This window comes from Astatotilapia calliptera, chromosome 7 (genome assembly GCF_900246225.1).
Source record: "Astatotilapia calliptera chromosome 7, fAstCal1.2, whole genome shotgun sequence".
In the NCBI taxonomy this organism is placed as follows: Eukaryota; Metazoa; Chordata; class Actinopteri; order Cichliformes; family Cichlidae; genus Astatotilapia; species Astatotilapia calliptera.
Window position 1 is genome coordinate 18813823 of NC_039308.1, and position 22100 is coordinate 18835922.

The window sequence follows — 22100 nt, forward strand, 5'->3', positions numbered from 1 at the left end:
GTGAAGATCATATGTGATGCTGCCAACATTATCACAAATGTGGAAGCCAACTGCTCAGCCTCTGTGAGTGGTGGTGGTGGAGGACCCCCACCTGTTTTTCGGGCCTCCGCTTTTTTTCTGTTGGCTATAACGGGTCACATTTGATCATACAGAGTAAGCAAATATGTACTTGTAATGTGCTCAGATAATTTCAATAAGTGCTTACAGAAAGGAAATTAATGTAGCCTCTAACTGCAATTGATTTACATCGGACAAACAGACCAAGCACTATGGCTCATAATACAATTACACCTTACCTGTTTGGACTATATTTTTATATTTCATTTTTACTTGCTGCCAGGAACGTTTGGGGCCTGTTGGGTTGCACCTGCGCTCACATCACATCACAAAATCAAATGTATAACATAAAAAATAAAATCAAATATAATAAAATAACGTGATAAATGGGTGGAAATCCCTAGATCAGTGTTTAAATTAACACTCACGCATTGACTCTGTCGGCTTTGTTTTGCCATGCATGCTCTCTTTCTTTTGCAGCTGAGGCTGTGTTACTTTTTTTCCGCGGAATTTGCATGTTATCGGCCAGAGGTGGGACCAAGTCATCTTTTTGCAAGTCTCAAGTAAGTCTCAAGTCTTTATCCTCAAGTCTCAAGTCAAGTCTCAAGTAATGTCAGGCAAGTCAGAGTCGAGTCTCAAGTCACTGGTGTAAAAGTCCGAGTCAAGTCACAAGTCTGAAACTTTGAATTTCAAGTCCTTTCGAGTCTTTAAAAAAAAACAAACGAAAAAATAATGTTGCAGTTATGCTAAATGTAAATATTAGACCATGTAATTTTAAAATCTGTGTTTTTCTCAACACATGACAAAATAGTGAACTTAGAAAATATACACAAATTGTGAAATTGCACCTCTTTAAAATGCAGCTCAATTAAACCTAGCTCCAAGAATAATTTTCACCGACAGTTCTGAGATAAGCTGCATGTTATTCTTGGATGCGGTTGTAGGACCAGCTTTAAAATCGCATGACAAAAATATCATACACATTAAAAAGAACTGCATCACCAACGTAGCCTGGACAACATTTGCTAGTTAGATGAAGTCAGCTATCTCATCTTAGCATATTTATATGCATATTTATAATTACACGGTTCTTGGAGTGAGTGCACACACTCATGAAGTTTAGTAACTTCCGGTCACTGCAACAAGCCCAGGTACAGTTTACCGCCGGATGGGTGCAGGACCTTGAAATGCACCGTGTAGAACGAAAGACCATCGTACGTATCATAAGTTTACCAGTCTCACAAATTGTCGTCATAAATATACATTCCTTAACAGTTTATTAATAGGACCTTTGAGCTCAACGGTAATTAATTAGTAGTGGAAATAATTTCTGGTTCGTTACAGAAATGTAGCAGTGACAATAATACTGTATGCTGTAATCGCACTGGACAATTAGTGATACAAAAAACCTGTTTTATCCTGTGAATAAAAGTATATGTTTTTGTCAATGTACCATAATAACAGAAGCGAAACGCAATATTGTGTCAGGACAATTCACTATTTATGCACAATAAACAAAGGAGCATAGCGCGACAATTTCTGTTCAGCGCCAGACTTGCTTGTAACCTATATCACCAATTATGTTAAGAAAAATGACGTGTTAACTACTAAAAAACACTGACCTTCGTGTAAATGCTTGGAGCAGACTAACCTGTGAGCTGGAGTGTTCTGGGACGTTATATTTTATCTTTGAATGGCTGCAATCCAGGCCATCCGTCGCGTCTTTGTTACTTCGGAAACATGGCTCGAACAATTTCTCTTCAACCACGTAATCCGATAACAACCGATCTCTTTACCCGTCGGCTTCCCATGGCTGTCATGTGACCGGCTATTGCAGTTAATAATACAACAGCTTCTTGACATTTTTGTGTTTCTTTTTATCGCTGTATAACTGATTTTAATTGAAAGCCTGCGTGCGCTAGTACCGCTTGCCACGAGTTCCCAGAATCCTTTGCGGTTCTACCCGTGAATGACGTCACATTTTCAATCTCTATATAATATGCATGTTAAATTTTATATTTGGGGTAAAATATCAAGTCTTTTCAAGTAAACCGGTTCAAGTCCAATTCAAGTCCCAAGTCATTGGTGTAAAAGTCCAAGTCAAGTCACAAGTCTTAGAACATTTTTTCAAGTCAAGTCTAAAGTCATAAAATTAATGACTCGAGTCTGACTCGAGTCCAAGTCATGTGACTCGAGTCCACACCTCTGTTATCGGCATATACTGCCATCAGAATTTCGGCCTCAAGCGCTGTAAAATACATTGACCGCGCCTTCTTTCCCTCCGTCTCCATGGTGACTCGCTTGATCTGTGCTCCACTAATCAGGGCTTTATGTATCCTCGTGCGCGCGCTTAACTTGGGGTTAAAGCAACTCCGCGTTGACTGAACTAATTGTTATCAGCCTTTCTGAAACAGAATATTCCGAGTTGGACAGTTCGGGGTTACTCAACCCTGAGTATCGTTTTTCACTCTGAGTTTTCTAAACCGGCTTCCTGAAATAGGGCCCAGGTATGTGCATTAGCATCATCATCATCATCATTTTGCCCTTGAAGGAGGTCATTTAGAGGTCAAATGCACCATGATATTTTAAATGGTGTATATGGTATTTTCTGTGTTTAACATTTATAAGACTCATTATTTTTGAGTTAGAAGGCTTTTTGTCAAAAGTTAGCCTTGAAGACCTTGGTGGATGTAAGACCAATTTTAACAGACACACTAACAAAAACATAACCACCTTGGTCGAGGTAATGATTTCAGGGTGGTATACCAATCTGAAGCATCATCTTTATTAGTAATACCACTATAGACAAACAAGGACAGAGGTTTCCTGGAGATGTACAGATTTAATATGGGAGATAGAAGTATCACATACACATCAAAAACTCTTTCTCTCAACTGGTTTCAGTATGAAGACTGTCATAAGTTATGAAAGGCTGCTCGGAAAGTTTTATTCATTCCATTCTGGACGATTCACTTTTTGACACAACTGTATTACTGAACATTATAGTGTAATTAAAAAAACAAAAAACAAAGCTACGAGTCAGCCAGTGCTGTCCACTTTAGACCCCTTTAGAGGTTTGTTTGTTTTGTTTTTTAAGCCTTTAAGTGTCCCTGCTGAGTGAAGCTCTTTCAAGTTCAAAAGTCCAGGTCAGGATGTGTTATCTGTTCTTCTTCTTGTCTTTCTTGCTCTTGCTCATGGAGCTCTGAGGAGTATTTCCGGAGAGGGCTGTAGCGTGGCCGCTGGACTTCAGATGGTCAAACAGCTTGTTTCTTGTGGAGAACTCGTTATTGCAAGTGACACAACGGAGGTTCACTTCCTTCTGGAGGTGGAAATGGAGATAAGTGATGAAAGTGACGATTGTTTTCTAACAACAAGTGCTGCATTTGAACTAATGAGACAGGGTGAAGCATGTCTCGCCACAGTTCTCACATAATAATTAGGATTTAATTAACAATATTGTACAAAAGTCTTGAGCCACATTTTATTTCTTTAAATTAGGAAATAATGCAAACATACAAGGAAATAAAGCATATAAGTAAAAAAAGTCTTCAGTGAAGAGTAGCTGAATCAACTCAAGGTTCAGATGCATCAGATCATCTCTTTGCTGAATTTTTAAGATAGGCGATACGGTGCTACTACTTTGATCTTCCACTAGCCCTGTTTCCTAAAAAGCTTTTAAGAACACAGTCCAATCCATGCTGAGATATGAGATATTTCCAGCTCTTTGGGGAATCACTTTGTTTCCAAAAATCCAGGGGTCTTTTTGCCTGTCAAGCTGTCATCTGTTTTTTGTAGATTGCAACATCTTTAGACACTGTTGCAAAAGTGCCTAAGGACGCCGTTTAAAATAGATTCTTTGCCAATTTATCTCTGCAGTGTCAATCCAACACTGCTTTATTGCGTGAGTTAGGTGCATACTTTCTTTTTTTGTTGGAATGGTTCATATTTTTCTAGAACATTAACAAACAAAAAAAATGTCTGAAGGTTCAGGTTCAAGGACTGGACTGAAAATGAGTGAAAAAATGTCTAAAGAAAAACTCTGAAAGACCTTCAGAAAATCTGTCTCCTTGAAAGCAAAGTATAAAGAAATGTGGGGCGGCTCAAGACTTTTACACAGTACAAGAAATATTTTTAAATAATCATCTGAATTCTGGATTTTACAAACCTCAGGAAACTGTTCTCCTGTGTGCTGCTTGACGTTCTTTGGTTTGTCTTTTCCTCCTCCCTTCTTTCCCTTCGTCTTCCCAGTGCTGCAGAGGTAACATTCACATCAAGGATACATTTAAAAAAATAATAAAAAATGTTATTACGCTGCACAATTTCACCTAGGAATTGGTTGGTTCCCTCCTCTATCGCACCAAGCTGAGCCCCACACATCCTCAATACAAATGACAGAGATTATTATTATATTATTTTTTTCTCTCCATTTCTTTTCGCCCATTTCTTTAACCCAGAATGAAAGAACAAACACTAACTGTCACATTGCTACAACATGCACATTATTGTAAAGGAAAGTACTCTTGAAGGAACACAACTCAATTCATTGTTCTGTTCATTTTGTCCATCATTTGGAAAGATTTTGGGCCATGGTGACATGCTGTCAGGGCTGGGCTATATCATACCGTTCACGGTAATACCGGTAATGTTGGGCAATGATAGGAAAATGAAACCTATCGTGCCTTTGTTTACATACGCGCATGGCGGAAAAAGTATGACGGCGGCGACGCAGAATGAGAACAGCGAAAGTGGATCGTTGAATGAAACTGATGAACCAGAAGTGGTTTGTAAAAATGCTGCAACTTCAGTGTGGAACTGGTTTAGCTTTCGTCCGTCAGATACACAACAAAGCACTATTTTTGGTAGAGCATGCTAGCGGGCCGTCGTTATTACCGTGTTTTTTGGAAAATACGGCACACTTAAAATCAATCCTTTGATTTTCTGACAATCGACAGTGCCTCTTATAATCCCGTGTGTCTTATGTATGAATTCTGGTTGTGTTTACTGACCTCGAAACGATTTTATGTACACGGCGCTCGAAAATCTGTCAAATGTTTCAGTACGACTTTGCTAAGCTACGAAGCCGCACTGCTTGATGGATTGTCGTAGCATTACGGCAGGCACCTCGCGGAGTGATACGTACTGTGCTTCAACATAATATTACCGTATTGTGTGTGTATAACCCCTTTTTAAGTTTTGTGGATATTATACATGGTTATGCTGAGAATATGTCGGCCAATTTCCACTGGAAATGCCTTTTTGGTTAAACTGTCAGCAAGGAATTTGCATTTGCACTGTTACATTTGTTATATAACTTTAATGCACATAAAAAACAGCTGCGTGTTTAAGTGAAAATACATTGATGTTTTTGTTTTTTTGCACTAATAAAGTTGAGGAGTTGTAAAGTATTTTGTCTAGTGTCAATTATACCGTCAGTTATATCATTATCGCAAATTTTCAAATGTATATCGTGATAAATATTTTGGGTCATGCTGTCCCCTCACTTTTAATAGACTTAACAGGTACTCGTGGCAGCTTTCAAACTAACTCAGAGTTCCTTGCTTCGTTAACTATTACACCACCTATCTCACTCACTCAAACACACACATATCAAATAAAGTGCTCAGGATAAAGTTTAAGGACAGTCTTGTAAGTATAAAAGCACTATAGGAATCTGACTCAAGAACCTCGGGAACAGGAACAACACCGCAGATTTAACGAGCCATTTAGAAACAATCTGCAGCTAATCAAAAATTTGACATAAACATTAACAAGAGATTGTGCATGTAAGACTGAGAGCTCATATATTCAGCCATGTAGATATATATATGTGTTAAACGGGTATTAATTTTACACCCTGCCAGGCCAAAAAAGTGAGAGCCTTACTCTGGGTGATTACTGCAGTGATTAATGTTTCGGCTGGTAGCAGGTCATTTAACAGCTTTAGCAGCTTCTTAATTCTTGCTGGACCAAGTTGTTCAAGATCCCCATGTTTTATGATCTGGCCGTTGCTGTGGCGATGGCTTGGGGAAATAAGGGAGCGGCCAAGAAGTAAAAACAACTCAGAAGATTGTTGAAACAACTCAAATTGAATTAAGAGCTGCCTGTGCGATATCAAAACCTGGAAGGGTAGTGCTAAAAGTGAGAGCATTTTCACTCCTACAATATGAAGTTTACTCAAGGGACAGGGACTGAACAGCTGTGTAACCTTAAGAAAACCATTTATCAGTGAGGCTAAAGGACACAAAAGGCTTCAGTTTGCCAGGGAGGATTAACACTGGACTCAATGGAAAAAAGTCATGTGGTCCAAGTCTAGATTTACCCTTTGTCAGATTGATTGGTGCATTAGAGTAAGGGGGCTACATAAGTAACTGACATAAGGGGGCTGACGCTGTTGCTGACATTCACGCTTATATTTGTTCTTATGCATTATGTGTTAATTAGCGTGTGGTTTTGCCAGCAGATCAAAAAAAATAAAATTCTGAGAATTTTTTTCCACTCTTTGTTGTCGTCAGTTGTTTTTCTGGGACAAAAACAAAACAAGTAGCCGGACATGCACAGGAGGAATGAGTAGTTGTTGGCTGTGTTGACTCAACGTGTAGTTCCAAGGTCACATCATCTAACTACGTCAGGTTAAGGGTGCAGATTTCCCACTGGAGCATAAACCCCCAGAGGCGGATGAAGTGATGCACCCATCATGCCTAGCGTCTTGCTTCAGTTGGTCGGGTCTAGCTTCAGCAGTGAGGTCAGCTGACTACCTTAATAAACTGAATGACCACATTTTTTCCCACCATTACATTTTTCCTTTCCCTGATGGCACAGCTATACTACAAGATGGGAACGCCAGGATTAATCTGGCACATGAAACATGTCCAGATCTCACAGAGAATCTTTGGGATGTGCTAGAACCGACTTTACGCAGCAATCCGAATTTCCCGTTAATACAAGCTTTTGGTGAAAAAAATACACAAACAACAAAAATGAACAGCCATGCAGTGTATACCATCTTAGCTCAGGTTCTCAGCATGCTTCAACTTCAGCAAGACAGAAAAAAGAGAGAGACAGAGAGAGAGACAGAGAGAGAGAGAGAGAAAACAACAAAACAAAAGCAACACTTGACCAGAAGACAGACCTAGAGACAGATAAGAAACCGAACTGACCTCTTGACCTCTGTGGGAGGTAGATCATCCTGCTTCTCAGGCTCCGTGGGGTCGTCTGCTGACTTCTTGGAGGCATCTTCCTCACAGGTGGTCAGTGCTGGTTCTTCCTCGTCTTCCTCCCCTGGAGCACTTTGCTATGGCATTGGAAAGAGAGGGCAGAAGTCTTCAGAAAGATTCAATTCACAAAACCAGGCAAGAACAACACAAGCGATGATGGTGATGATGGTACGCACTGGGGCCGCTTTCTGCTGTTTTCTTTTCCGCTTCTGTTTTTTGGACAGCCTACAGGAGTAGAAAGAGAGCTCAATAAAAACAACTCAACCTTTTTAATACGATGCATCACCAAGAAGTTAAACAATTAGTATGCTATTAAATGGACTAAATGGGAGCCAAGCGCCACTAAATGGATTGTTTTCACTTATTTGTGCATTCATATTTGTATTACCTCTCCTTTGTATTTTCTCCACACTGCCTGATTTTTACATTTCCTAATGGATTTCTGATTTCTGATTACATTATGCTTGCCAATCAGGGTAGCAGAACAGTAAAAATCAAGTTTTGAGAAGGAAAAAAGACATAAAAAAATACAAAATTAAATATATACTTTTGCCTTGGCTTTTCCTCTTCCTCCTCTTCCCCCTCATTTTCATTCTCACTTCCCTCCAGATGCAAACCAAGTGCATCGTCTTCCTCCTCCAGCTGTTGCCTTAGCAAAGCCACCATCTCCCGATGCTTTTTAGACTTCTCGTGGTTTTTCATGCTGTGAAGAGGTGGTGAAGAAAGGGGGAGAAAAAATATAAAAAGCGTGATGCACACAGATAACAGTGATGACGCTGTTCAAACTCACCTGAGATATATATAAAACAAAGAAAAGTTGCAACCTTTTTGAGTGCAGTGCTGAAAAGGTAACGTTTCACACTCACGCTTTATCTGACTTGAAGGATTTGTCGCACGCTGGGCAGTACAGATCATCGTAATCGTCAATCGTCAGCTCGTCTCCATCCGGCTGCTCGGCCTCTGCGATTGAACATTTACATGCATTTAGTGTAGAGAGACAGCCAGCAAACAGGAGGCTTTACTGTACACAAGCTTTAAATCCTTAAAGTTGGATTAATGCTGCATTCCTTTTACCCTGAAAGTCGAGGAACCAGAGCTGACCATGTTCCAGTTATAGCCCTAGTCATAGCCAGAAAAACAGGCAGAGTTTTTTCTGTTTGATTTTTTTTTTTTTTTTTTTTTTTTTAAACCATTCTCCTATCAAAGTAGACCCTCTCAGTCATCACTGACAGCAGCTTTCTTCATCTTGGATTATAAAAGTCAGGGATTTTTGAGTGGGAACTTGGGATTTCGGACTTCCCATTTAATATGAACCACAGCATTAATGTTGACATAATATCAGCACCAATTGTATTTATTAGCACATTTATTTAAACTCAATATGCTTAAGACAAAAATCTAAAAACATACAAACCTGCAAGAGTTTAAGATGAAAACACAAAAAGTAAAATACAAAAAACACACACACATAATGTGTGTAAGTTATTAACAGCAAGCCTGTGATAATAAAAGTGGTTCCGTCTGTTTCTGAGTGTATGCACAGATTTGATTGACCTCAGGTTTGCAGGCAGCTTATTCCAAAGAACAGGACAGGACTCAGACAGTGTTCAGTTCCTGCTGTTCATGCCAGAAAACTGAGGAAAGTTGTGACTGGATATGCTTATTATCAGAGATTTTATAAAAGGAGGAGATCTAGCACACAAAGGCTCCTGAACTTGATCCTACATGGGATGGTGGTTGTCCCACTTTGCTCACAGACAGCCAATCGGCCACTGAATCAGCTGCCTGTGGTGGCAAAAAGTATTCAATGCATCAACAGTTTTCTAAGTAAATACATTTCTAAAGGTGCTATTGACATGAAATTTTCACCATATGTTAGTAACAACCCATCCAATTCACACATGCAAATAATTGGAGGTTTGATTCAAGTTTTTTGTAATAATGAGAAAAGACACAGGGAAGAAAGGAAGGAGCAATAAGGTGTGGAAAGTCATAACAGAAGCTGAAATCTATCAGCAATTACAAAGCAATCTTGCCACTTAGTGCAAATTATTATCAGCTGTTCAGTCCCAACTGATGGCTTATAAAAAAGATGTCTCATTACCAAGGTAATGAAACAAGAAACATCTCATGATGCGTAAAACCAGTGAGCTCTCACAAAACATACTGATAGCAGTATGTTTTGAAGGTTCCAGTGGGCACTGTTGGGGTTATAATCCAGAGGTGGAAAGAACACAATTTCATCATGAACCGACCATGGACAGATGTTCCCCGCAAGATGGACCAGGCTTAGAAGAGTTGTCCAAGAGCCAAGCGCCACAAATACTGGGAGAGTACAGTCTGGTCAGATGAGACCAACATTGAACCCTTTGGATGCCATAACACACCATGTTTGGAAGTCAAAAGGCCCTGCATATCACCCCAAAAACACCATACCAACAGTGTAGTTTGGAGGTGGGAACATCACAGTGTGGGGCTGTTTTTCAGCATGTGGCACTGGAACGCTTCATCTAATTGAAGAACGGATGAATGAAAAAATGTACCGGGACATTCTTGATAATAATCTGCTGCCATCTAGCAGGATGATGAAGATGAAACGAGGGTGGATGTTTCAGCGAGACAATAATCCCAAACACACAGCCAAGGAGACTCAACTGGTTTCAGAGAAAGAAAATAAAGCGGCTAGAATGGCCCAGCCAACCACCTGACCTGAATCCAATTTAAAAATCTATGGAAAGAGCTAAAGCTCAGAATTTGTAGACGGGGCTCACGGAGCCTTCAGGATTTTAAAGATGTTTGTGTGGAAGAATGGGCCAAAGTCAATGCATGCGACTAGTTTCTCCATGCAGGAGGCATCTTGAAGGCTGCTAATATTCAGATGCTTGTCATATGCTCAACTATTGGAATATCTGTTCAGGACTCGACAGTAAACGATCAAAGCCAGCAATGAGCACAACCGAAAAACTCACAATTGGCAATTTAAAAATCTGATATTCTGATATAACAGTCGATTTTTTTCCCTGTCAGCCACACCAAACATCTGTAATTATTTATTTACTCTTTTATGCTCTACTGGGCTCGGGTCAACTGATTCTTGTGTTTGTGGCATTCCAATTGCGTGCCTAAAAACAGGGAAGTTTCAGAGTGGCCTCTAGTGGACAAACTGTGCAATATCAACACAATCATAACATGGTTAATATCTAATATCAGCTGATAATATCGGCCTGCCAATAAATTGGTTGGGCTCAACTGAACATGCAACAGCTGCATGCAGACAGTGTCACACCAATAAAAATGAACACATCACAGCCATTAATCATAAATCAGAAACAAACAAGACACAGTTTAAGGCTACGGCCGCTGCGACTGAGTCACCCCGAGTCGGCACTCATGATCACAGATGATCAGCCTCGCCGGCATTCGGTGAACTCTCTACTTCCGTTTTATGCAGCCGCAGCGGAAGGTGCACCGACTCCCGCTGAATTCACCACCAGCTGCGCCGCTGTTTCAATGCACGATTAGCCTTTCTTCAGGGTCGGCCGTAATACAAACATTATTCCAAGCGATACAATGTCGTCAGATAATGCAAAGGTCCTCATAAAAAATTCGCTCTATGACCTTTCGAGGCCATGCGCTGATCTACAGCCCAGCCTTGGATTTCTCTAACTCATAAAAAAAAAAAAAAAAAAAGATGTATTGCATGTCACTGAACTGCACTAACTTTAATGACATTGGCTACAGTAACTGTTTACATTCCTACAATTATTTACTTTTTGATACAAGCAGCTTTGAGAAGACCATTCATTATTGTACTACTTGCCATATATCATTTAAAATATAAAAAACATAAAGCAAACAAGGAAATGCTTCCAGTATGTTGCAAAATCCGTGACTGTTTTCTCAGACATGGACTCGATATATGCTCGTGTCTCAGATGTAAAAAAAACCCAACAAGAACAATAATAAAAAACTTCTTTTTTTTCAGTATCTGCATCCAGCATCAGTTCATCCAACACTGCATTTACTGAAAACTTTACGCCCACACGACCAACACAGCTTTTTCCCTGCAGACTGCGCCTCAACCTTCATAGTTAAGGTAGCTGTGTTACATCACTTAGAACTCCTAGTCAAGTGCAGTTATGGGAGTAGCATGTCCAGTTCATCTGTATATGGATGTGTCCGTCTCTGATGTGCTGTTGAAGGTTGGAAAGTTAGAAAGCCTATAAACAGATGGGATAAATCCAGGTTTTAATTGGTCTACTGTTTACCAGTAAATGTGTCATCACTGTTTACATATTTGAGGGACCGCATGTTGTGTAGCTATGGAGCTGACCTTCTGAGGGCCCCTTTGTAGCTGCCGTTCGGCACGACAAAGTTGATGTCAAATTGACGTCATGTCTGCTGTCGCAAGCCGCAGTTTCTGCCGGTCGTGAACCTCTCGATTTTTGAAACCTAGCGTGTTGCGCCCTTGCCGCTGAGTTGCAGGCATGAGTGCGTGATTGTGTCGGTTTGTAATGATTTATCAGCGCAGAAGGTCAGAGACTGACACATTATACAGAAGTTGCTATAGTTCTAAAAGATCAGACTTAACTGCTCCCACACCAGAGCTGACACGAAGGTGTTGTCTGAGTAACGACACCTATCGTTCAGCAGAATACTGCAGCGATGAGCATTAATACTTGTTGCTGTGTGGTGACGTTACCGACGGCGTATGACATATAATGGGGACACAAGTGTGACATGAGAGAAGGTAACCCTTACCTCCGCCTTCTTCGCTGTTCTTCTCCAGCTCCTCTTCCTCACTTTCAGATGCATCTCCAAACTCTTTTCCGTACTGAGCTTCTATCTGCTGCAGCTCCTTCTCGAGTTCAGACATGGCCGCCCAGCTCTGCTCCTTATACTCCTCTGCCAGTCTTGGATGGACATACAGAGCAGTGTCAGGAAGAAATTTTAAAAACAAAAACTCAAATCTGTCCCCAGCTACTCATCTTTTACTCACTTGGCCTGTTTGAGCTTCTGCTGCCGTCTCAGCTCCTCCACTTTCTTAATCTTCTCGGCATTCTGCTCCTCCACCAGTTTCCTGTGGGCCTGCACGCGGCGGTCGCGCTTACGCACAAAGGCCACCAGCTGTCGCACCAGATCGTTGCGCTCCTTTCGAGCTTTTTCTCGAGTCTTTTTGTTCTCCTTCTCCATGGCCCTCTTCTCCCAGCGGTTGGAGGCCTGCCTCGTATCGTACTCCTCCTTCCAAGCAAAGTTTTTGCGAGTGCAGAAGCTTTGCCAGTAGCCATAAAACACATGCACTACCTGCGATGCAAACACAGAGAAAGCAAGACTTGAAGAGCAGAACACAGATCTTTGTTTGTTTTACGCACGGGAAGTAGAAGCTAAAGGAAAACAAAAAAAAACTGCTTTCTGTTTGAAACAGCTGCTGACGTGTGTTTTAAAGCCTTACGGTATCGTAATCACTCTGCGAGTCCCCGAAGGGAGGAAACTCCTCTTCCTCTTCCTCATCTTCCACCTTGCTGTGTTCCATCTCCTCCTTAACAATGGACTCAAAAAGATTCCTGTAAACGGTGTAAAAGCCCTAGGGAGAAAGGAAACAGTAAAAGAAAAAATCTGAGAGACACAAAGAATTTTCTTTCCCACAGTCCCTCAGGGCAGCGCTGCCAGAACGATCAGCGAATGCTGATGCAGTAGCTGGGTTCAGGGTCAAGGCAGGGGCATGCTGTGTAGGCTGAGATGGTACAGCAATATACTTCAGAGTCTACCCTGACCCTCTAGTTCATTGTCATAGCACAAATATTCCACTAGGGGTCAGTCTCGCTCATCAGACACCTTCAACAGCCATTAATGAGCGGTCCACTGAAGCACATTGAAGATGGGAAGATAAAGGATCTCAGATAAATCTCCATCATTAAAATTTACAGCTGTGATCTTTGATTCTAACAAACGACAATCAGCTGATACCACGATCGACCAAAAAACGAATTTGTAGTCTTCAAGTAGGATCTACTTTGATAGTGAACCCCAACTTGATTTGGACCGAGCACACATCAGTTTCATTTTAGACAACAGCGTAACCTCCAAGACTGCACATACAGCTGCATTCAGCTCCAGTGGTTCTTTGTCAAATATATATTTTGGAAATTGAGACAAAAAATATATAAATAAAAAGCCTTGGTAGAAATTTTAATGCTTGCTTTACCTTGGTTTCTTTTATTAATTCACTTTACTACTCTCTCCACACTTTGGCTACGTCCACGCTAGCCTGGATGAATTTGAAAACTGTGTTTTTGTCTGAAAACGCTGCGCGACCACACATCGTTTTCGGTCGTTTTCACAGAGTTGTGCGTCCACATTGAAACGGCCGAAAACGCTTACGTTCCAGTACTGCATATACGTGAAACGCAAGACGATTCAACCTACCTCATTCCTGTCTACCGTTTATTTACTTGCCGGCTCTTTGAAACGTCGCAGCAAAATGCTGAGGAAAAGCCCCGCGTTTTTTCAATGGACTAACAATGAGGTGGAGTTGTTGCTGTGAGTAACACAAAAGTACAAAGTTGCAAAAACGAAGACAATTAAAGAATTTGAAGAAAAGCTGTTATCTCAGGTGTGAGTGGTGCCACAGCTCCAGAGTTGAGTTTCTCTTCCAAATGGCCCCAAACAACTTATGTGGGATTTGTTTTGAGTTCCAGGGCATTTTTATTACAGCCATGGTTATCGCACATCCTATCGAGTTTATCTCACATGGTTTACGCTCCTGGTAAGCCTCACAAACTTAAGCCTTGAATATACTTTCAATATCCACGAGTCTGCAACGGTCTGCTTGGGTAAGAGTGACGTGATGTTTGTTGAGCGGTAAACACTAGGGTCCACATGGACTCCAGTAGACACCATGTCTGCAGTAGAGTATAATGACAGCTTTAAAACAATTTCTTTTCACGCCCACCAACAGATGCAGCACAGAGAAAAAAAATTACATCATGTTGGCCGGTAGTGTTTTTTGCCTTATTGAATTTCCTACTTTTTTCAATACGCATTTTTATATTTCTGGTCAAAAAAACTAAATTGTGTTAAATAATCTGATGGCTTGAGGCAACACCACCCTTTGCACACGCGATCAAACCCACATATACCTTCTCGTCATCTCCGTAGCCTGAGTAACATGTGACCGTGAAGTACTGCAGCAGGTCAATGCTGTCGTCTTCATAATCCCCACTGAGCCCTCCTTTCAGCAAAGCCTCCCTGTGATTGTCATACCTGTAACACAGGAACAGCCAGAAGCACCAATACAATTTATCAAGTCTGCACAAACCAGTACAGCTCAGACTATGAGCAAGGCTCTGGAATCTGAGGGTCGCATTATTCGGACTGCCGTGTTTGTACGAACCAAGCTCTCTCCTGTGGGTCACTCAGGACGTCATAAGCTGCCTGAATCAACTTGAACTGCTCTGCTGCTTCCTCTGCATTGTCCAAGTTTTTATCTGAAAGTTTCAGAAGGAAAAAAAACAAACACTTTGTATTAGAGGGACTCCCTTGCCTAAAAGACTTATTGATAACCCCATGAAGCAGCAAATCATGATGGTGACATGTTGGTGCAAGAAACAAATAAAGAGATGAGAAATCCGACAAACACAACACAGTCTATAGCAGTGAATTCCTGCAGTGATGTCAGAAAAACACTCACAGCGATGTCACAGTTCTGAACTGACATCTTTTCCTGTTGTAAATGTTGTGATAACTATTTAAATGCTGTCCCTGACCCAACAGCCTAACTAAACAGGACTACAAATAAACTGAAAAGGGCAAACCCTTTAAGTATTCAAAAATTAGATTCTACGATAACTCAACATTAAATCCACTCCCACAATGCTAAATGTTATACACGTATATCTTAGAAGATGCTAACGTCTCAGTACCATTATTATACTGACAGGTTACTACCACTCACCAGGATGCCACTTCAAGGCCAATTTACGATAAGCTTTCTTCAAATCATCGTCTCCCGCGTCACGTTTCACACCCAACACTTCATAGTGACACTTCATTTTTAAGAGCAATCAAATAAACAGAATCAATGATCACGTTGTCCCAGGTGAGGTTAACGGTAGCATTCGACTAGCGACCGGCTAGCACACCCGCTGTATCTCTGAAAAAGCCAGACTTATTTAGCGGTAGCGACAGTAGTGTGATGTTAGCCCTTACATGTTTACTGTTTCTGTCACTTACAAACACCTTCTATATCTGAAGTTACTTTTAAACGCGTCTTGACACCGTAATACACACCACTGTGTGGGGGACTGTCTGAGCTGAAGCCGCTAAATCTCGCGAGATTTCTTCTTTGCTTCTTTCAAATACCAGTAAATTCAAAGGTGTGGCTGATCTTTGTTGCCCTCTATAGTTCAAACTTGATCTGTGATTTTTTTTTCCAGACTCAGAAGTTGTTAATTAATGTTAAAAATAAATACAATAAATAAAATTAAAATTAAAATCCGACTTCTGGTGAAAAATACGTGAAGCATTCAAATCAAGTCCTTTCCGTTCATCACATTAGCAAATGCTGCAGGTTAGATTAGCCTTTCAGCATATGTTTTAATCCCCCCCCCCCCATTTTCCCTTGGGGGTTGCCAGTTTTGCTGCTCTCTCTTCACAAACTGGAAGCACATCACTTTAACTTTCCGTGGTTACAGATCAGAAGGTATCACTACACTTCCTCTCATGCATTTATCCATCAGTTAACTAATTTCCTTTTAATCAGTCTGTATCAAAAACTTCATTTGAAACAAAGTGTCTTTTTTGTGTGTGCATCCTTACATTTGGTTTCAATTTCCTTAATATCCTGTGCATGAGCCCTGATTTTCTGTCTTTTAACAAAACCCCAAACTTAAAATCTGTGGTAGTTTCAAGTTCCATTTTCAAAGTTTGACTCTTTAACTTTACATTTACATTCTAGTTCAATTATTAGTGTCAAATCATAACAAATGCTATCTCACAGTGCTTTGCATTGCAGGTTCAAGACATTTAAACTTCCCTTCAGTAGAAAGAAGCCATCTGGAAGACAAAAAGCAGTGTTAATGGCGTGTACCAGTGACACACAAATGCCTGGAGAGTAAAAGAAAAGAGAGGCGATGTCTACCCACCTTTGTACTTTTAACACTTGTACTTCTTAACCCTGAGGAACCAATGGGGTCAGATCCGACCCCATTGGTTTACTAGGGAAACGATGGGGTCAAATTTGACCCCATGGGTTCTCCAGGGTTAAATTATCTCCTGGATTTTACAAAGAGGCAATAAAGGGAAGCTAATACGAGAGAAATACATGTGTTTTACTGTCACAGTCAATCTTTCACTACTCGTTCCTCCACATCCCTGTCTTCACGAGCTCATGGCGCCCTCTAGTGCTAACAAGAAAGCTTGATGCTTGTTGAAATAACTACTAAAGACCTAAATTTAGTATGTACCTCGCTGAAAACAAAGGTAATTTACAAGACACCCAAACTGCCACACCTCTGTGTTTTATTCTTTTATAATCAATCATTCACTCACCCACCGTGCTCCACCTTAGTCATTGTGAGCACATGAAAACCTACTTAGAACTAAACTTGAGTCATGTTACAATAAAAAATTAAAGAGGACCTTACGTATTTTAAATCTGCCTTCATCTCGTGTTTATGGAGGTCAAAGATGAAAAATAAAACCTATATATAATGTTCAAAAACAAGTAAAACAGCGGCTTGCAGAGGTGGGACCAAGTCATTGTTTTGCAAGTCTCAAGTAAGTCTCAAGTCTTTATCCTCAAGTCTCAAGTCAAGTCTCAAGTAATGTCAGGCAAGTCAGAGTCGAGTCTCAAGTCACTGGTGTAAAAGTCCGAGTCAAGTCACAAGTCTGAAACTTTGAATTTCAAGTCCTTTCGAGTCTTTAAAAAAAAACAAACGAAAAAATAATGTTGCAGTTATGCTAAATGTAAATATTAGACCATGTAATTTTAAAATCTGTGTTTTTCTCAACACATGACAAAATAGTGAACTTAGAAAATATACACAAATTGTGAAATTGCACCTCTTTAAAATGCAGCTCAATTAAACCTAGCTCCAAGAATAATTTTCACCGACAGTTCTGAGATAAGCTGCATGTTATTCTTGGATGCGGTTGTAGGACCAGCTTTAAAATCGCATGACAAAAATATCATACACATTAAAAAAAACTGTATCACCAACATAGCCTGGAAAACATTTGCTAGTTAGATGAAGTCAGCTATCTCATCGTAGCATATTTATATGCATATTTATAATCATACGGTTCTTGGAGTGAGTGCATACACTCATGAAGTTTAGTAACTTCAGGTCACTGCAACAAGCCCAGGTACAGTTTACCGACGGATGGGTGCAGGACCTTGAAATGCACCGTGTAGAACGAAAGACCATCGTACATATCATAAGTTTACCAGTCTCACAAATTGTCGTCATAAATACACATTCGTTAACCGTTTATTAATAGGACCTTTGAGCTCAACGGTAATTAATTAGTAGTGGAAATAATTTCTGGTAGCATCACAGAAATGTAGCAGTGACAATAATACTGTATGCTGTAATCGTACTGGGCAATTAGTGATACAAAACAACTGTTTTATCCTGTGAATAAAAGTATATGTTTTTGTCAGTGTACCATAATAACAGAAGCGAAACGCAATATTGTGTCAGGACAATTCACTATTTATGCACAATAAATAAAGGAGCATAGCGCGACAATTTCTGTTCAGCGCCAGACTTGCTTGTAACCTATATCACCAATTATGTTATGAAAATGACGCATTAACTACAACAGCAGACTGACCTTCGTGTAAATGCTTGGAGCAGACTAACCTGTGAGCTGGAGGGTTCTAGGACGTTATATTTGATCTTTGAATGGCTGCAATCCAGGCCACCCGTCGCCTCTTTGTTACTTCGGAAACACGGCTCGAACAATTTCTCTTCAACGACGTAATCCGATAACAACCGATCTCTTTACCCGTCGGCTTCCCGTGGCTGTCATGCGACCGGCTATTGCAGTTAATAATACAACGGCTTCTTGACATTTTTGTGTTTCTTTTTATCGCTGTATAACTGATTTTAATTGAAAGCCTGCGTGCGCTAGTACCGATTGCCACGAGTTCCCAGAATCCTTTGCGGTTCTACCCGTGAATGACGTCACATTTTCAATCTCTATATAATATGCATGTTAAATTTTATATTTGGGGTAAAATATCAAGTCTTTTCAAGTAAACCGGTTCAAGTCCAATTCAAGTCCCAAGTCATTGGTGTAAAAGTCCAAGTCAAGTCACAAGTCTTAGAACATTTTTTCAAGTCAAGTCTAAAGTCATAAAATTAATGACTCGAGTCTGACTCGAGTCCAAGTCATGTGACTCGAGTCCACACCTCTGGCGGCTTGTGTCAGCGGGTTTTGGATTTAGTCCATGGTTACATAAATCTCTGTTTGGGACAATGCAGTAATAATTGCAGAGGTCTTTTTATTTTTATTTTTTTTCCTAATCTACTTTGTTCTGATTAATGCCTTTTGTGTATGTTTCTCCACACGCAACCCTTTGCGTGTCTGCAGTATTGTTTCCACCAACAGGAAGGAGCAGGTAATTATAAGCAGATTAGGAAGTGGTAACAATGACTTGAATGCTATTCTTCTTCATATAGGAAAACATCCCACTGGGTATTGTCATCATCAGTGCCCAGAAAAGAAAAGACATCAGGGCTCATGATGACATTAATAAGGGAATAATAAAAGGAAAGAAAAAAGACCTATGGGTGCATGGCTGCAAGGGTTAGGATATATGTTGTGTGACAGCAGAGATGAAGATGAGGACTTTGTGTGGTGCAGGCAGCCTGGAAACCGTGGCAGCAACATAAGCGTCTTGTCATACTGTATTTCAAAAATAACCAGCCGTTATCAGCATCCTGTACCCTAACATTGGTGATCAGGATAAGCGGTCACACATAGCTGGTTACCAACTCACTTGGTCAACTGAGCAAGTTCTGGGGGAAATGATTATTCAATCCCTTGCAGAATTAGTTTGCTCGTTTACAAAGAAATGTCTCTAAAGAAACAGTCTCTAATCTTCACGGTAGTTTTAATGGAGAGACACAAAAGATAAAACCAGAAAATATAAAACACACACACACACACATTACATAAAAGGTATGTACCTGTACTTTTACAGTATTTGGTGAGGAAGAAACACTTTTTGGCTAGTAAAGCGGTAAGACGTTTCTTATAGTTGGTCACCAGGTTGGCAACCAGATCAGGAGGGATTTTGGCCCTTCTCTCTAAATCCTTGTGGTTTCTTGGCTGCCACTTGGCAACTGGAAGCTTCAGCTCCTTCCACAGATGTTCAATAGGAAAATTGGACCTTTGGTGTGGTGAAGCTGTCTTGTACTTAGCAGAAAAGGAGTCCGAAAGCATGACGTTTTCACCTCCATGCTTGACTGTGGGAATAGTGTTCGGGTTGGGTTGATGCCATGCATGATTTTTAGTTTCTTTTGACCACAGTACTTTCTCCCAAGTCTTCTCTGCTTCATTTAGATGTTCACTGGCAACTAGATGGGCTTTAACATTTGCCTTATCGAGCACGGGGACCTTGGTGGTGCTGCAAGACGTCAATGCACTGCAGCATAGTGTGTTATCAAAGGTCTTCTTAGTGATGGTGGTCCCAACTGCCTTCAGAGCCTCCTGTATAGTTTTAGACTGATCTACTACTTTCCTCATGATTATCTTCATCCTATGAGGGAAGATCTTTCATGGAGTACTAGACCGAGGGTGACCAATGATTATTTTATATTTCTTCCATTTCCAAATATTTGCAACAATTTTCCCTTTCTCTCTAAGCTTCTTGCTGATGGTTTAGAGCTCAGTCAAGCCTTGTGCAGGCCTCCAATCTGTCCCTTACATCCTTTGGCAGCTCTTTGGTTTTGCCCATGGTGGTGGAGAGATGCTTTTTTCTGGATTATAAATTGATATTATCCCTCTTTCATTTAAAAATGAAACTAGCAAAACATGAGAAAAATGAGAGAATCTTCATTTCTTTGGCAATGAGCAAACTTACAATTTCAGCAGGGAATCACATTTCCCCACTGTAGGTGTGAGCACGTTCACATTCAAGGGGTGATTTGGCAATCACACTGATTATTACATTAACAGAGAATCAAAATAACACAGCTACTAAATCGGCGACATGAGAGAAAAAAAACTGTACTGTTTTGTGTTAAAAGTGCTAGTAAGTAAGTAAAATTTATTTATATAGCGCTTTTCACAGATAAAAATCACAAAGTGCTTTACAACACAGGAAATGGGAACATAAAAACAATATAACAGTAAATAAAGTGTATTGCTGTATGAATTTGTGAGTGCTTTCAGTGTTTTGGACAGTAAGACGGGAAAAGAGCTACATATTGGTAAAGTGTAGCTGACTTCAAGGCAGGAAGAAAAGCTGGGAAAAATGCCAATTGTGCGAGTTAACAAATTTATCAGTATCACAACTTTATCATTTAGGAATTGTGACATTGATCAAGAGTTCAGTCGGTGGAGAGTTCATACCTGTTCATCTCTAATCTGGCGTTGTGCCAGAAAGTGTTTTTTACATGTAAGATGTTTGCTTGTATTGGTAATGCATAATGGACCTTCCATGTGTACGGACATGTGCAGGTATATATGTCTGTATATGTATACATATGTATATTTAGTGTGTACATGTGTGTGTGTACATGTCTATAAATAGGAATAGTAGTGGTACAATAGCTATATCAAGCTATATAGTTTATGTCTTCCATATTTCCAATTATATCCATAATCACATACTGTGTATGCTACCACTGTATATAGTGCATTATCTTACTTTTTTTCATTGATTGTACTTATTTGTATTTTTGTATTTCCTTCTGATATCTGTACCTGAGCTGAGGTGATGCAAAAATTTCCCCGTTGTGGGATCAATAAAGTCTTATCTTATCTTATCTTATCTTATCTTATCTTATCTTAAACAGACAGAAGGACTCTGGCCAAAATAACATCTCTGATGAACAGAGTCTCCCACCCCATGCATGTAAATGTTGCTGAACTGCAGAGCTCCGTCAGAGACAGACTGCTGCATCCTAGATGCATGAAGGAGCGTTTCCGCAGGTCCTTCCTCCCTGCAGCTGTCAGAGTGTACAATCAAAACGTTCCCAACAAACACAGATGTTTACATCAGTGCTGTAACTTGCACTATTTTATCAACCGATTCACACTATAACCTGGGTTTGCCTCTTATCTTTATTTAATTTTATTTAATTTAATAACGGTACAGTACTCTGTTTTTGGTAACCATTGCCTCTCATGTAAATATGTAAAAATTGTGTATGTTTCTGTTCTGTGTCTTGGGCACTGTTTGTTTGTATATGTGTCTTTCTTGCTGCTGTTACATCCAAATTTCCCCTTGTGGGACAATTAAAGGATTATTCTCTTCTATTCTAGTCTATTTAAAAACATGACTTATTATTGTACCTACATTATAACCAATCAAGTCCTTTTTGGGCACCTGAAATATCTTTATAGAACTATAACGCTAATTTGTTGCCATTTCTGATACAGCCCCCTCAAAGACATTTTGAATGTCAACAAGACTCTTTAATGGTCATATAAAATTAACCTTACCAAAAACTAATTTCATTTTCTACCTTGTAGCAAGAATGTTGTTTGTGGCTCAAGATGACCTAATAGCGATCATAAGGGAAACATTTGGCACATGCTTCACATGTTATAGGCCAACAAGTCAATTACAGCAATTAAAATACGAGTCATCAC

At 40.1% G+C, this 22100-nt stretch overlaps 1 protein-coding gene across 1 annotated transcript; it reads right to left on the reverse strand.

Annotated features, from left to right (window-relative positions):
* Nucleotides 1-2801: 2801 nt before the first annotated feature.
* On the reverse strand, nt 2802-15626 carry dnajc21 (DnaJ heat shock protein family (Hsp40) member C21). The gene is made up of 12 exons (XM_026173587.1): nt 15226-15626; nt 14665-14758; nt 14411-14534; nt 12724-12855; nt 12271-12575; nt 12033-12184; nt 8138-8231; nt 7819-7974; nt 7448-7496; nt 7215-7348; nt 4223-4307; nt 2802-3376 (listed from the first exon to the last, which is right to left on the reverse strand). Exons 1-12 carry the CDS (start codon nt 15320-15322, stop codon nt 3215-3217), a joined length of 1584 nt encoding a protein of 527 aa, XP_026029372.1. The 5' UTR covers nt 15323-15626; the 3' UTR covers nt 2802-3214.
* Nucleotides 15627-22100: the final 6474 nt, after the last annotated feature.